Source organism: Pomacea canaliculata, linkage group LG11 (genome assembly GCF_003073045.1).
Source record: "Pomacea canaliculata isolate SZHN2017 linkage group LG11, ASM307304v1, whole genome shotgun sequence".
Classification (NCBI taxonomy): domain Eukaryota; kingdom Metazoa; phylum Mollusca; class Gastropoda; order Architaenioglossa; family Ampullariidae; genus Pomacea; species Pomacea canaliculata.
In genome coordinates, this window is record NC_037600.1 from 23555163 (window position 1) to 23571392 (window position 16230).

The 16230-nt window shown below is 42.8% G+C and overlaps 3 protein-coding genes across 5 annotated transcripts in view; all 3 read left to right on the plus strand.

Annotated features, from left to right (window-relative positions):
• LOC112574793 overlaps positions 1–16230 on the plus strand; it is a 453350-nt gene that overhangs the window by 187666 nt on the left and 249454 nt on the right. The window lies entirely within an intron of this gene.
• Positions 6291–7052, plus strand: LOC112574848. Its single transcript, XM_025256169.1, has 2 exons — positions 6291–6523; positions 6652–7052. Exons 1-2 carry the CDS (start codon positions 6337–6339, stop codon positions 6996–6998), a joined length of 534 nt encoding a protein of 177 aa, XP_025111954.1. The 5' UTR covers positions 6291–6336; the 3' UTR covers positions 6999–7052.
• LOC112574841 lies at positions 9219–13145 on the plus strand. 2 transcript variants are annotated; one of them, XM_025256160.1, is made up of 6 exons: positions 9219–9478; positions 9939–10000; positions 10479–10618; positions 11099–11262; positions 11502–12243; positions 12552–13145. In XM_025256160.1, the coding sequence occupies exons 3-5, from the start codon at positions 10528–10530 to the stop codon at positions 11961–11963; spliced, it is 717 nt and encodes a 238-aa protein (XP_025111945.1). In that variant the 5' UTR covers positions 9219–9478; positions 9939–10000; positions 10479–10527; the 3' UTR covers positions 11964–12243; positions 12552–13145. The 2 variants fall into 2 exon arrangements, with proteins under 2 accessions (XP_025111945.1, XP_025111946.1); XM_025256161.1 differs by lacking the exon at positions 9219–9478 and having other exon boundaries at positions 9892–10000.

Here is a 16230-nt window from a genome sequence, read left to right on the forward strand (position 1 = left end):
AACGGAGCAAATTCTAACAGCATTTACCGTAATCGTTTAAAGTCTGGTCCTGGGATTGTCTGGTACTGGTGGGGCATGTACTTGCCTGTGTCAGTGAGTCTGCTGCAAGGTCAGTATATACAGGATTTTCGTTGGAAGTTCTCGCATTTAAGTCCCCGCATATAAATAACTGCAACTTCCCCAAATTTTTCCAAAATATCCAGTAAACAATGCTCCAGAATGGATATACCATTATTAAAATCAGATACCTCATAGAAAGGGAGTCAACTGGAGGTAAATATGTGCAAATGAGGTACATCTCTGTGTCCGTGCCAAATAACAGCTTTGAATTTCTATGACTATAATGTTTTCATAATTTATATCATATTCCTAATGAATCTGCTAAACATTTCTTCACTAAAAGCATTACCCCCCCCCCCCGATGCTCTACCTGAATTGACAGTTTTTTTGCGGGTAGCAAGAAATATTCGTGAGTAGAAAACTGGTCGCATGTAAAGTTTTCAGTTGTCCAAGTTTCGACTAAACAGACAAAATCAAAGCTGGATATATAAGAAATAAAATCACGGTCTGATAACTTAGACAATATACCGTCAATATTCCACGACATAAAGGTGACTGAAGGGTTATCATGCGAAGAGCAATTTGTGCTGACCAGCGTGTGCGCACTACTTACATTTTCTGGGCCACGGCCGAGTCCTCATTTTGTGGAGGTTGATTTTAATGTTCTAGAGTTCTGTCTGTTTGAGACTGCAGTTTTATTTCTGTCACTACAGCTAGGGACCGGTTTGCGGGAAACTGCTTTAGTCCAGCTGACGGGTAGTTGTTTTTGTGTAGCGTCAGCTGTCGTAGCACGACGTGATCTTGTCTCGTAGTGAGGTTGACCGGCGTTCATGGCGCCTGGAACTGAACAGTTCACGCTGGTTGGCTGTTGGGTCGGGTGTGTTTCTCTGACGTCGTTCGCTCGATCCGCGTTTTGCACGTGGTGTTTGTGCGTAGCAGGTGGTGAACTTGGCCCACTTACACTGTTTTGGCGCCAGCCGATTGCTTGTTGAATGGTGCAGCTAACATGAGACATGTTGCAATCGTCATGACCAGTAGGTAGTTCTTCAATGAGTCCAAAAGAGTTGGATTGCTTTAAGGTCGGCGATTCAGCAGACAACGCATCACTATCGTTATCGTTGTCATCGCCTGTAGAGACAGTAGCAGGGTGACCGGGGTCTATCGTGGTGTAGTGGGCGTCGTCTTTGATGACACTGCTGTTGTCGTAGGCATCACGGGTTTGGGGACGTAAGTGTCTCGGTACTGTATGAAGTTTACCGTTTTTATAGAATGTAAAAGTCCCTTCATCGCGAGCATTTAGGATATTGTTCGTCTGTTGTCTCGTCAGATCACTGGCGACTCTGATGCCGGCCGCCCGAAGTTTGTCTCTAGTCGTCTTGTTGCTCAGGATTCGCATTTTGTCATTCCACCGATGAAATTGCACAATTAAGGGCCTTGGGCGGGTCTCACCAGGCTTTGTGTTTCCGAGGCGATGAGCCCGCTCATGTCCTCCGTACACCATGATGCTTTTCCACACAAAATTCGTTTAAAAGGCATATCACTTTAGAGCTACACTCAGCATAATTTTCGCCAGCGTTTCTTTAATGCAAACATTTTGAGGTTCTTTCGTCGAGACACAGCTTCGAGCTTGTCCATCTCCATTGTAATCTCACCCAGTTCGTCTCTTAACAATTATTTTCCTCGGTTAACAAGTCAATATGTCTTTTATTTCACATATCTTTACATTGACCGAGTCAATGCTGTGTTGGATCGCGCTGATGTTTTGCACCAAGGACTGGTTAGAAGGTTTTGTATTTGCTGTGAGATTTGGTGAGTGATGATGTCTCCAATACCACGAAGTTGGCTGTCTACAGAACAAACAAAGCGGACTGTGACTGTTCCAACGGGACAGAGAAGTAGAGAGAAGGGCGAGACTAGATGATATACTTTGAGTAGTGGGTTGTTCTGACTCAGGGCCGGCACAGGTAGGGTTTTCGCTGTCACTTGTGGCAAGCTGTTCAGGGACAAGTGTGTCCGTTAACGAAACGTCAGGTACCGTGCAGTCACTTGTCATCTGATCAGCTGCATTTGGAACATGAATTATTTCCTCGAGGGGTCCGGGGTTCAGTTCAACATTTCCAGAACACATCAGCAGACTAGATATGATGATAGCAAGCAGCACACATTGTGCTCTCTTAGTGCTCACCTTGCTGTGTTTGACTGCGGCAGCCATCGCCCTTCGCTGCATGAAGTAGACGTATCGCCACAAAAAGCGACCACAAAGCACACGAAAAGTTGAAAGTTCCGCAGGCATGACCAGTAAATATGTATTACACACAGTGGAATTCACAATTTTAGCCTGGGGTGATTTAATGTAGTAGAAATAATGTAGATTTTCTAAATTCCAGCTTTAAGTGATTGGGGTTGAAACTCCTCTCTGTCCCTCCTTTACCTCCCTACCCTGTGTTAAGTTAAGTATACAAATTACAAGAGCTGTGAGTTGTAAGCAACATCATGAAGGAAGACTAACAATGTTGGATGTTAACTCTTTCATAGCCACAATCAACATTAGCTGTTCAGTCGTCTGAAACTTAACTGTGGCAGTCTGACTAGGTTGATCTCAGTTATTTGTCCGGAGTTAGTGAAGCTTGGTACTTGTGGTGGTGAATAGGCTAATATGGTAAGTAAACACGTTCTAAATACATTCTGGCAAGATGTGATGAGGCATTATAACAAGTTTATGAGCAAGTGTATTCCAACATTTAGTGAAGAATTTCTCGGGGAGCCCATCCACTTTAATGGTAATATTATTAAAGGCAGAAAAATTATATAATATTAAAAATGGTTTTACGGAAACCTTAAAAAAATAGTAGACTTTACTAATGTTACTGGTATCTTTCTGACTCTTGAAGAATTATGTTAGATATCCCGACTTAACTAGCACTAATCTCTTAACCTACATGCGCCTGATACAGTCCACAAAATATTATCAAATGAAGTACAATTGTCTGTTAGTCTTTCAGAATTAACCTGTACTAGCGGATGGACTATTATTAGACAAAAGTGTATTGAACACGTCAGTCCCTGATGGCTACCTAGGGTGGGTAGTCGTACAAGAAGACAACAAAGATGGGAATGGCAGCACAGCTGTAGATTGTATTCAGAGCTTCACTCCGCGGGTGGCCTGCCGTCTCTCACTGTAAAAGCAAAAAACTTCAACCCTAAAGCCACGCGACTTCTTTTATTCCCGTCGAGCGTTCCAGAACCATCCATCTCCTTTTCCCGTGGTCTCGTCACGATCTTCCCTCCCCCGTGGCGCCAGTAGTCACCACCATCCACCTGTCTGGTCTCCCCAAGTGGCTCAGGCAACTTTGTAACTTCTGGTGTAACATGTGTAACAACAGGTCCAGTAGCCAGTAGCCGCTGGTGGCGACTATTCTTTTTGCACATGATGTTTGCACTGACTTGTTGTACGCATGCGCGAAGTGCCACACGTGGTTACCAAGCTGACAAACCTTGACCTCGACCTCGCGAAAGAAACGCTAGCTCACGTGACCAAAGCTTTCATTCAAAACAAAAGGTATAACACAGGCGGCGTTAGGAATATGCGGGGCCTGGGGCCGACCATCCGCGCGGGGCCGGGTAATGGAGGACGTGTATCAATATTCCTATTGATATGATGCCGGAAGCACTGATTTATATACAGTTAGATAGGCTGGATCAATGTCGCGAAATAACGCACGAAGTTAGTGTTTTATTGTTCGTAACCTTTCCCACCGTTTGTGACAGTAGCGGCTTTTATATTTATTATATAGGAATCGTGCAGTCCCTTAGGCTCCACCACCAGTGGGTACAACTCACCTTGTAGTGTTGTGATGGCTTGAGCACCTTGTAGTGGTGTGGTAATTTCCTCCTTGTCGATCCACAGAGCGATGTCGGCAGGAGCCTTGTGCACCTGGCAGGTGTAACCAAGGTAAAGAAGTCTGTCAGGTGAGAGGCCAGACTAAAGTGTTTCACCCTGGCCTTCCAGGTTGGGGGCTTGCTTTGGGCTAACAATCCACTCATGTAAAAAAAAAAGGCTGTTACAGAAACCGAACTGAGGTCCAATGTTCCTCGGGTAGTAACAAGAACTAAAGTAAACTAAACGAAAACCTGGGCTGATACGGAGAAGAACAGCCCCTCGCTGTGAAGGCAGTCAGTTGTCAGACATGTTAGCTATAGTCGTGTTACCTGACTGTGACATCGCACTCCTAAGTCTTCTTTTCCTCTCGTCATTCTCGTGTTACTATCGTCTCTCCATCTTCTCTTCCTTTTTGATGTAGATCATTGATTTACTTTCTTTCGTGACTAGAGAGAGAGAGAATTTAGTAACTACTTTCAATTTTTGGTTTTGTTTCTTATCATGGAAGTACGTTAGTACGTCAATAAAGAAAACATTATTACTGAATGTAACACACCACTTGTAGTAAATAAATTAAATCACTCAATATACAGGGTTCGTCACCGCAGTTTATTTTAATAGTAAGATGAGCTCAAGTATCCAACATTTGTTTGTTGCAGGTTCTGTGGTCCGGCGACAACAGTGAGTGTGCCATGCACATATCCTCCACGTGTGAGTGTCAAGACCCTGGGTCAGGCCGTGTGGTGGACAGGAGTGCTATACTGCTGTAATCACACTCTTCCCGGAGCAAGTTCACTGCTACACACGGCGCCTCCACACTCTTCGTCATCGGACCGCCCGGTACAGGTAAAACTGTGGTGCTGCTGCTGATGGCCATACAGTGGCTGCGGTGTGGTCACCACGTCTACGTTGTCAGTACGTGGTGGGGGAGTCGTGCAGCGTGCAGCATGTTGTATCACCTGTTGCTGCAGACAGTAAACACACAACAGTCAGCAGGTGTGTCACCCGGTCAGCCTCACCTCCTGATGTATGATCTAATTGATGACGATAAAGACGTGAAGAAGGCCGTCAACGACTTGTCACAGGCGGCGAGCAGAGGGTCGTTGTACGTCATCACTGATGAAGTATTTGATAAGCCGAGGTGAGTTGTACAGGGTGTGACGCAATGAAATCAGACAGATAGAGGGCGCTCGATTTTATCTCATTATCACAACCACGTGTTTAGCAGTTGATAATTCTTTAATGGTTATGACACCTGATGTTGTGATGTAAAAGTAATTATGTTACATCCACTGGTACACAACACTTCATTAGTCTGATGCCATCTAGTTGACATTGTAACGGTTCGCGATTCAGGCGAATCTAATTAGATTCATTTTTATTTTTAATTCTCCTTGATGTCAGGGGAGGGAAGTCGCGCGGAGGCCGCGTCAGTTCTAATTCTTTTTACGTCATGGATGGAATGACGTAAATGAGCTTAGCACAGCGTAACTAGGGCGACGGTAGGCTATGGAGAGCCATGTAGTACTTGTGATTGGTTGACACAGTCTCCAAGAAAGACTGTTAGGAGGTCGTCCTAGTTACCTGGTCGCTAAGGGTGCCTGATTGGTCAGGAAGGAAAAAAGAACGAGTTAACTTAGGAGATCTAACGTTTCTCGAGACAGTCGGGACCAAGCAGTTGGAGAGTGCAGAGCTCCGTGGAGAGTGAACAGTGTGTCGTTAGCTGCCTTCAATATACATCCAACGTTTTTTCCAGCCGAGTATTATCGTGTGTATTCCGAGTTGTGGTGTAGTAATTAATTCAATCGGAATATAACATCTTTGCCGATACGGCTTTAATCACCTTAGCTTCACGAACTGCGTGAAGTGATTCATTGGATTAACCTGCTGGTCTAGTCAGTGATCTCGTCAGCGCCAACCGTCTGAGAAACGTTAGGAGGAGGTTGACGCTGGGGGAGTAGCGTTATTTTATTTTGCTTCATCCACCTCTCATCGTTAATTAATTTCATAAACATTAAATGTGTTAATCGTTGGCCGGACCTTTTTGCTGAAAAAGGTGAAAGAGTGCGGCGAGCGTGGTTTACATGCAGATGTTTACACGCGCTCGCAGACACATTCAACACACTCTTTCGTAAAACGTTACAGACATCACGCACAATAGACAAATATTTACACACATTAGTGACAGTACACAGTGTAACACGTGTAGCGACATACTTTGTTACTGTTCTAGCTTAAAGATTTTGAGTGACAATCTGCTGACACGAGTTCCTCGTCTCCATCTGTGGGCGGCAAGTTGTTACCAGAAAGACACACCCGCCGGCTGGCAAGTGGAATATTTAACCAGACCCCTCCGCTCTCAACCGGTCATCATCAGGGAAGTCGAGCAGGACGAGATGATCACTGAGGTGTGTGCTGTCCAGCCGTACAGTGAACGAGGTGTGGCCGACCACACAGACGGACCGCCAGTCACACGACTGTATCACGGAGGTCAGGGTCACTCAGGTTCCTCACCATATGACTGTGTTACGTGCGGTCGTGAGGTGGCCAGCTTCCTACACAGTCTCCGTGTTGGTGTTACAGGTAGGTGTGGGTACTGTGTAGTGTAGTGTTGCTTTCAGGTAAACATTTACATGTGTAATAAATACAAAGTTAGTGCCAGTCTCTGTGACACGTTATCTTACCTAATAAGCTAATTTTGACTTTGTCAGAGAGTGGAATATCTGCAACAGCCACCCTAACCAGCGTCGGCACAACACCCTGTCTACAGTGGAGAGACGTGCTGGTGTTGAACTGGCGTAACGTTAGTGACAACTCGGGTATAGTGAAGGGACTGCAAGAAGCGGGTATCCCAGTGCGGGTGTTGAAGGATGATGGCATCGATGACGTGGCCACGGCCCGCAGTGACGTGGTGTGGGTGGCGTATGGACAACGTGTTCGTGGTCTGGAGAGGAAAGTTGTCGTCTGTCTGCAGAACCCTTTATTGGACGTGTCTGCCCGACTTGACTTCATGTCTCGCTGTACGTCACAACTTGTGATTGTCTCCACTAACCACTAACTCACCTGTCACCTGTTGTAGTCACGTGTCTGTCTCCCTGACATTAAAAGGAGGTTGCCCTATAAGTTACACTTACATGCTTTGTATGATTCAGATGTTTTTTTACTATTTATCTGATGGGACTGACTTATCCAATGAAATTATCTTTACCTATTATTAATGGTCGGGTAAACTTTTCTTTTTTATTGCTTCTTGTTTCACTATTAATTAATCTGTCTTCAAATTTTCCTGTTATTAAACTATCCTCATCTCCTATAGTCAATGTCTTATTATGTCCTGTAAATTGGTTATGCTTGTCACCACGACAAAGGTAGAGTGTAGGGCCATAAGCCGAGGTCCAGTCACCTGCTAATTCAATGAAACCGCGTAAAATATCCTTGGATAACAATTTTTTGACACTATAACAGTTCGAATGTCCGTTTTTGGCATGTTATGCACTATCTCAGATTTAATATTTATATGCCGGCTTTCAACTCCAAAGAGGTATTAATAAAGAAATTAGTCTTTTATTTACAAATAAACAATTTTAATAACCTACAGTGAAATTCAAATATTAATCTGTTTGACACTTTGAGTTTCGGCGTCATGGAGGCCACGATTGTAACCGATTGACACCTTAAAATGATAAAACGACAAGAGAAAGGATTGTGATAAAAAAAAAAAAAAACATTATTTTTTTCATTTCATTGTAATTTATGCATTATCAAAAATCAACGCCGCTGACCTGATAGCTCCCTTCCTTCAGCGGGCGTAGTTGTGCGCAATAGTGTATTTGCCTTGTGCCAATTTTCTAGTCATTTTCTGCTTTGTCTTAATAATTCTCTCAAATATTTATTCTCTTTTGATTTTTTTTATCACATGTAGTACCCTTATATTTATATTTTTTCTTTCCTTTTTAAGTGATATGTATGTAAATATGCATTTTTTGCTGTAGGTTATCAGTTCCCGATAATTTGGTTCAGAATAAATAATTGAGTTGCTAATAATTCAATACTTTTTAAGTGGGCTGAGACAGATTTTCATTTAATTTGAGTGTATATTTGGTATCACTTTGAGTTTCTTCTTTGATGGTTGATTTTATTCGACTGTAAGAGCACCTGTGAATTTGTAATATATAAATTTGGTCTCAATCTTAATTAATAAAAGTGCACTTTAGCTTGTCTTAACTTTTTTTGTGATATATAGAGAATAGCAACAGCTGTAAAGCACGAAGTGAGCCAAACGACCAAGTAAACTTATTTTTAAACAGTTTAAAGTCGGCCGGTGGCATTGCTTCTAGTACATCAGTACAAGATATTGTTATTAAAATGATAATTGTGGAGGTTTCTGTAAAGTCCCACATTTTTGTTGTGACCATCAGAAATCAGGCTTACAAAAATACACATATCCTACATTAAAAAGACTGTAACAATTAACACAAAAATAATGACACAAAAAGTAGCTATGGGTAATATAAATCACATTATTTTCGAAATCTTGTGTTTTATAATTATTCTCCTAATAAACACTGAATAGTCCAACTTTACCTGTAGTTAGATAGCATTGAAAAAAAGTTTCGGAATGTTCAAATTTGCATCTGTAGGTTAGAGTTTCGTATCATCGTATGTCCTAATAATTGAGACCAGCTCCGTGTGTAGTATTTAAAGAATGTAGTAGTTCAGAAGTTACACTGTTTTGTTCAGCACATTTCACGGTGATGGATTCAGTTTTCTAAGTATACTTTTGCAGGTTTTTGTTTGACATATTTTAGAATATTTTAGTATAGTATATGATTGTAAACGCCGAGGCAGAATAGTCGCAAGAAGACTATATCATTCTGGCCATATTCTACACACGACAGACTTTGCACTGTCAAGGTACTGACTGTATGCTAACTGCGTACGGAACTCAAAATACCAGCGGAAATAGGTACAATATTTTATTAGAGTCTGTACAACGATTTTCTCCATTTAACTCAGTTTAAATGGAAATAGTGATACGTGTTTCCAGCCGTGAACTGACAGCAGCCGATCAAGAGTTCACACTGTCGTCTGCAACTGTCGAAACAAAAGTGTTTTTATGTGTGAAGAACATGCATAGTAAATGTAAAGGTAGTGGAGACGAGATGGGGAAAATCCACACATATCTATCACTTCGGTGTCCAACCATGTAAAACAAACAAAAGTAATCATGTTGGATGTAAGGGTCGTAGCACCAAAGTTCCCCCTAAGTCACGTGACCGCAGACCAACTGTCCTCACACATGTTTTGATGATGTCACATAAAACTGCTCACTGGTTTTTCTTTCTTTTAACGGCTGTTGTAGATGGTGAGCAGTTCGGGTACTCCCGATAAGCTAGACTAACGATGTGCTTGTAGATAAACATCCGAGTAACAGTAAGCAGGACGGGAAGTCCCGATAAGGTAGACTTGACCTTAACATCCGGGTCATCAGTCACTCGTGACTGGATGTGAGTGTTTACACAGGGAAGGAACAGCGAGGTCAGTCACTCATTATATTTATGTGTAGTTTTAGAGGAATAGAGAAATAGTCTCTGTCCGGTGTTACTGTCAGGACTTAGTAATATCATGGTCAGGCAGCAAGCAGATTCATGTCATCAAAATGCACTTCCGGTATTCACACCACAGACATACACAACCTGACGAGACCAGAGACCTTGTCTGTTGACCCCTAACTTCTGTGAAAATACCGCATGTGACTATTAAGGAAACATTTATTCATTACCGCCTTCAAAACTGTTACCAGACATTACCTGCGAGTGAGACTGGAGTCTCAGGGGTTATCTCCCTTTAAGGATACTTAGTGTGAAGGTTAAAACACAAACTAACAAATGTTTGTCATTGTGTAACAAGTGTCATAAAGATTCAGCAGAACACAATTTAGCAAAATGGTTGATTTCCTCTCCCAAGAAAGACATCTGTCTGGAATGATTGCCTCCAGGTTTGGTCCTGTGTAGGGAGACCACAGCCATGTCTAGTTACCTGCCACCCGTTTCACAACAGGTGAGAAAACCTCATCATAACACTGAGTGTGATTTGTCTAGTTTAAGGAGGTCACGTGTAACTGGAGGAAGTAATGCATGAACGGCTTGTAAGATGTTGTGGGCATCCGTGTAGTGTACCTCAGTTAGAAGAGTTCAGCTGTATTTACCTGAAAACCTTTCAGAAGTTACAGATGGAAACATTGCTTTATTAACAAGTTTAGGATTAACTATTTTAGTAGTACTGTTGTGTTATCATTATATTTTAATGTTATCCCTATTTCCTAGATTCTAGTACGATTTCAATCTTTAATCTCTGTTTCTGTGGTCCTAGTAATATTTTAATATTTTAAACCAAATTTTGTGATCCTGAAGCAATTTTTTTTGGTATTTCAAAAGTACAGTCTTGGTGTAGTTGTAATGGCCGGTTGCATCATATTCTTGCTCATCTTTAGTCTGTTGCATGCAGCTTTTCTCCTCCATTGTATGTCAACCTGCAGGGCGATCGTCCTAGTGGGGGCAGGTGATGATGGAGACGATGCCAGTGCGATGACAGGAGCTCGTAGAGACGGTGGAGGTCGTGTAAGAGTTTACCTGCACGCAGTGACTGATAAACAAGTTTCTTTCTTCACTGACAACAGTAAGTTCTATTTTAAATGAAACATTTGAGCCATCCTAAGACTATGGTTTATGTTTTCATTATAAAATTGGTCACAAGAAAATTTTATTGTAATGGAACGCTCTGTTTGACACTTCCAAACTTAACTTTAAAAACATCTTTTTTCTCATTTTCCACTCCTTCTGCACATTCCTTCCCTTTCTCCTGCTTCTGACTTTCTACTCACTTCCGACAGTTTGAGAGACATGCAAATCATGACCATGCTACATTATTCAAGTCTATGTTTTTCTTACAAATTTAATTTACAAATTTTTCTTACAAATTTTCTTCCTCGCCGCAATCTCTATATATCCTGTTGTCAGAGAACATGTCATTGAAAGTGGATAAAGAAGAAGAAAAAGAGATGTTGATGAGGATTATTATTATTATTAGAGACAATCAAGCGTCAAGAGAAGGAATTAACAATTAAAAAACTCTACACATTTTTTTCTTGTTGCTAAGGAAACAATCCCCCATTCCAAGAGGTCAAGAATGTGACAGGGGCTGATGTAGAGTTTGACCAGAATCCCTCCCCTGTACCAGGGATGAAGATTGTCCTCATTCGTGGTCTTCCTTCTCAGATCGAGGCTGCAGTCAGATTCATTAGTGAGAAGACGGGCGTTAGGGTAAGTGTGTGTGTAAACCTTTCGCCATTTCTCACGATCCTTTACCGTATTTGAGCTTTGCTTTACGACAGGTCTGTTCATACTGCATCCATCTTCTCTTCTTCTCACTCCTAAATCTCCTTCTTTCTGTTTCCATACGCTAACCCATGAAGTCAGTTAATAGCAGATGTGTGTCCGCAGTGATAAAAGACAAAATCAAAGTAGGTTTCAGTAATGTTTATAACAATGTTGGTGTACAGGAGACCATCTCAGAACAAGCCCAGAAATTCTGGCTCCAGTTGGTTGAGGCCGCGTTCCCTGACCTCGACTCACGCGCCTACTTCCTGCCTCCTGTCTACGTCAACCGCGTGCCGATGTCTAGACAGTCGGTTGGTGGTCAGGATGTTCTGGTCCTTCAACCAGCACCTGTACAGGCCGGTCAGTCCAACCAGCTGGCGACAGCTTCATCTGATATCCCTCAAGGCTTAATTCTTCAGCCTCCTGCTGTTTATGACAGTGATATCAGAGATGATGCAGCCATGCAGCGAGTACTCATCTGTCTACAGAGAATGTTTGAGCAAAAGAAAGAAGCTGTGGTTGGAATAAACCAGCTGAGGTTCGGACAGTACCTGGGTGAACCTTGTTACTTTGCTGCGACGGCTCAGTTGCCTCTTTCCAAAAGCTTACCTAAAGCTTCGTTAAGAGACAGACAGGGAGACTGACATACTTCTTATCCACAGAACCTACGGTCTTGTCGTCTGTGAAGTGAAGTCTTTTGGTGAAAACGTGAATCACTATGATACGTCAAATCATGAGATGTTACTCAACATTAGGAAGAAACTTTCACTGGCTGTAATATCTTTAGACAAGGCGGAGGCCATGTTGTCTCACCTGGTGTCCGACATCGCTCCCGGTCTGCGCATCACTAAGACCATCGGCATCCCAAATCTCACAGCAGGTCAGGTACAACAGCCTTTAGATGACGACCCCCAGCTGACTGAGGTAAGTGTTCTACAGGTCAAGCAAGAAAAAAGACTTACAAAGCAATAAGTTATTTTCTCACTTAAGTTAATGTTAGAATTTTAACTGTTTAAATGTAGCCAACACTTATTACCTGAATAACATTCGAGTCAATTACTGAGAACATAACAGCCGTGTACTCCACCCGGTGTGACACCCGTGCGGGGTAGTGTTGACCCTGGTTGACCCTAGAGATGAAGGTATCAAAAGAAAGATGTTACGGCCTTATAAACTAACCTAATGAGTGGAAGGTTAGGGGACTATCTTTAATTTCTCTCTTTCTATTTCAGGACCTGTGTCGGTGTCTAAAAACATCAGACCCCGCCGATGTCACAGGTCTGTGTCTGTGCTGTGATCAGTTGTCTGACCCCAAGACCCCGTGTGAACGTCAGGTAGTCATCGTGCTGAGGGAACTCGGACACTGGTGCAGCGACGTGTGGCTGGGGCTGGACCTGACAGTCACATGACACCTGGGGTGTACAAGACACTGGTAGCCAGGTGAGTCCATTTACCTGATGTAAAGTAACATTAAACTATTTGTAAAAGCTGAATAATTACGCGTCAATTAAATCTTTCAATCAGAGATAATTCTTGATTAAAGGACAGTAAAGTGACACTAATCAAGTTTGTTTTTGTTTTTTTTTTTCGTCTGAGGACCACTGTAGCTCCACCAGGAGAAGAAGAGTAGTGTAGAAGACTTGAAACTTGAATTATTTAATGGCTGTCTCCACGTCTGTAGTTAAGATGATTAATTTTTGTGAAAGTATGTTGATTGTTCTAGGTTCTGTGGTCCGGCGACAACAGTGAGTGTGCCATGCACATGTCCTCCACGTGTGAGTGTCAAGACCCTGGGTCAGGCCGTGTGGTGGACAGGAGAGTGCTATACTGCTGTAATCACACTCTTCCCGGAGCAAGTTCACCTGCTACACACGGCGCCTCCCACACTCTTTGTCACCGGACCGCCCGGTACAGGTAAAACTGTGGTGCTGCTGCTGATGGCCATACAGTGGCTGCGGTGTGGTCACCACGTCTACGTTGTCAGTACGTGGTGTGGGAGTCGTGCAGCGTGCAGCATGTTGTATCACCTGTTGCTGTTGTATCACCTGTTGAAGTAAAGACACAACAGTCAGCAGGTGTATCACCCGGTCAGCCTCATCTCCTGCTGTATGACTTTGGATTCAATGAAGACGTGGAGCAGGCCGTCAACGACTTGTCACGAGCGGCAAAAGAAAATTTGTTGTACATCATCGCTGATGAGACAATCCCTGGATACGGGTAAGTACTATAGTTTTGAAATCATCAATTTATCTCATTATTTACAGTGCATGTTAAAGGTATTAAAGCAATACTTTAATGAAAGCATTTAAGTTGCTTAGCTGACTGAAAATAAATTAAATTTTATTGGGTCACAAAGGCTTCGTTAAACATCTAAAAAGATCTTCTTGGTTAAATGAGAGGTTTATAATTTTTTTTGTATGGAAAAGCTAATTAAAATATTAATAATGTAACACAAATTATGAAGTCGACTGTTACTCGTATATAATGCGTCTTCACCATGAAATACTCGTACTATTCTATCGTTTTCTCAACTCTCAAATGTGTTCCAGGTCGAAGTCAAGTTTCCATGATTTCTGTAACAAACTGTTGACAAAAGTTCCTGTTCTCCACCTCTGGGCTGCAAACTGTTACCACGAAGATGCCCCCGATGGCTGGGAAGTGGAACATTTAACCAGACCCCTCCGCTCTCCACCGACCGTCGTCAGGGAAGTCGAGCAGGACGATGAAATCACCAAACTTCGTCGTGTCCACCCGTACAGTGAGCGAGGTGTACCCGATCACACAGACGGCCCGCCAGTCAGACGACTGTATCACCGAGGTCAGGGTCACTCAGGTGACAGGCCACATGACTGTGTCACGTGCGGTCGTGAGTTGGCCAGCCTCCTACACAGTCTACGAGTCACCTCTACAGGTGTGTGACTGTGTAATGTCTTTTGTGATAAAACATTATTTGTAAACCTTGGAAGTTAAGATTTAAAAGACAGCTACCACAACATGTAATGTATCTGACAATGTGTAGTTAATGTGTAAACATATACTGTCCTATAAGGCAATTCGATGCTATAATTTGTAATTCTCTATGTTTACACTTTATGTACACAAATACCTTAGAAAGTAATGCACCTTGAATATTACCAGAGAACGTCAGGACAACATCTACTACATTTACCCACACCAGCGGCGGTGCACGACCACCCTGTGTGCAGTGGAGACACGTGCTGCTGCTGTACTGGCGAGTTCTTAGCGACAGTTCACACATGATGACGGCGCTGAGAGAAGCGGGTATCCCAGTGCGGGTGATGAAGGATGACGACATCGACGACGTGGCCACGGCCCGCAGTGACGTGGTGTGTTTGGCAGAGGGAGATCGAGTTCGTGGTCTGGAGAGAAAAGTCGTCGTGTGTCTAGGGAGAGTTGATGATGTTGATGCCCGACTTCAAGTCATTTCACGATGTGCATCACAACTTGTAATTTATGAAACTCAAGATGAATCTTGACCTTCAACATTAATATAATTCCATTCCGGAAATTAACCTAGACTCTAGCACTACAGACTTACACTAAGAGCAGCATTAACATAGTGTTAGTAATAATGAGGCGTTTGAAACGGTTTTAATTAAGTAAACATTGTCATTGTGCGACATCGACGCTCCACTGCGCTATCGCGAAAGACCTTCATCGTCTGACGAGCGACAGACTCGATGACACCGTGAGTTGTGCTCACACGACAGCCAACACCAGAGACTGAGGGCAGAGCTCGAGAATGTGTTCAAGTGTCGAAATGACACTCAGGGTGGGGTCTTCCATCTCGGTTGTACTTAATTGTTTTAATGTCGAAACGTAATCATTACAACACGTGTTAGTCACGTGTCACACATCAGTCACATCTGTCTCAGGTTGTTTGAGATGTTTATAAGTTATTTGGCCAAATGTCTACTTTTTGCCTTCATACTCGGGTGGGTAAAGTTCAAGAGTAAGGACACGCTGTCACTGTTGTTTGAGATAAAGAACGACGTGCACGCACACACACACACGCACGCACGAACGCACGCACAGTCGCGCACACCTTCCTGACACTCATACACATACAGAAACACGTGCACACAAATATGCACAAACGAAAAATAATAATAAGTAAAAACCTGTTCCCTTTTCCCTTTCTTTATAAAACCTAAAGAGAAAAAAAAGGGAATCACAGTGTCATGGAAGAGTGGGGGTAGGGCTGTAGTGGGGGTTTGCACATCTGTTTTAACATCTGGAGTGATGTCCCTTCGCCTGATTGGCTCGAGAGGACTAGAGCTCTCAGCATTTGTTGTTGTCTGTTAACCTGTTGTGAGTTTTCGTTCATTATTTCTTACATGCTTCTTCGTCTTACTATTCAATTTGATCTGCTTGTCTGTTTACTTATTGGTTCAGCTACGACCTTCTGTTGTCCCATCGAAAGCCAGCGTCTTCGTGACGGCTTCTTCTCGCCATTGGTCGGTGGAAAGATTTCTACTGTATGAATGTGAGCTATAAAATGTAGGAACTGGCCTCCGTCTACCATTTGCGATTATCGTTGTGATTGTTGATTCGGTGCTCTTAAAAAAGAAAGTAACAAAACAAAAACATTCCAGTAAACATTCCAGTAATCTATATTTTGTGATATTCTATTCTGAGGAAGACAGAGGCGATGCTACCGATGAAGATAACACCGCTCACTCAGAAGGTCATTCATAACGAACAGTGTCTTTTCATCTACAAAGAAAAGCTGACATCAACGATGGAAACAATATCGGAAAGAGAAATGGCTTCCCGAGTGATCTTAAGGAAGAAACAAGTGAAGAAAAGTATGATGAATGATGTGTACATATCAGGAACTTTTTTCTTGGCTTGCCAGACATCTACATTCACAAAATCTCAGCTCTGCAG

Coding starts and splice junctions, on each gene's coding strand:
- LOC112574848 (XM_025256169.1), top strand. CDS start 6,337: ATGATCACTGAGGTGTGTGCTGTCCAGCCGTACAGTGAACGAGGTGTG. Junction 6,524..6,651: donor TCTCCGTGTTGGTGTTACAG/GTAGGTGTGGGT, acceptor TGACTTTGTCAG/AGAGTGGAATATCTGCAACA.
- LOC112574841 (XM_025256160.1), top strand. CDS start 10,528: ATGACAGGAGCTCGTAGAGACGGTGGAGGTCGTGTAAGAGTTTACCTG. Junction 10,619..11,098: donor TTCTTTCTTCACTGACAACA/GTAAGTTCTATT, acceptor CTTGTTGCTAAG/GAAACAATCCCCCATTCCAA. Junction 11,263..11,501: donor GTGAGAAGACGGGCGTTAGG/GTAAGTGTGTGT, acceptor GTTGGTGTACAG/GAGACCATCTCAGAACAAGC.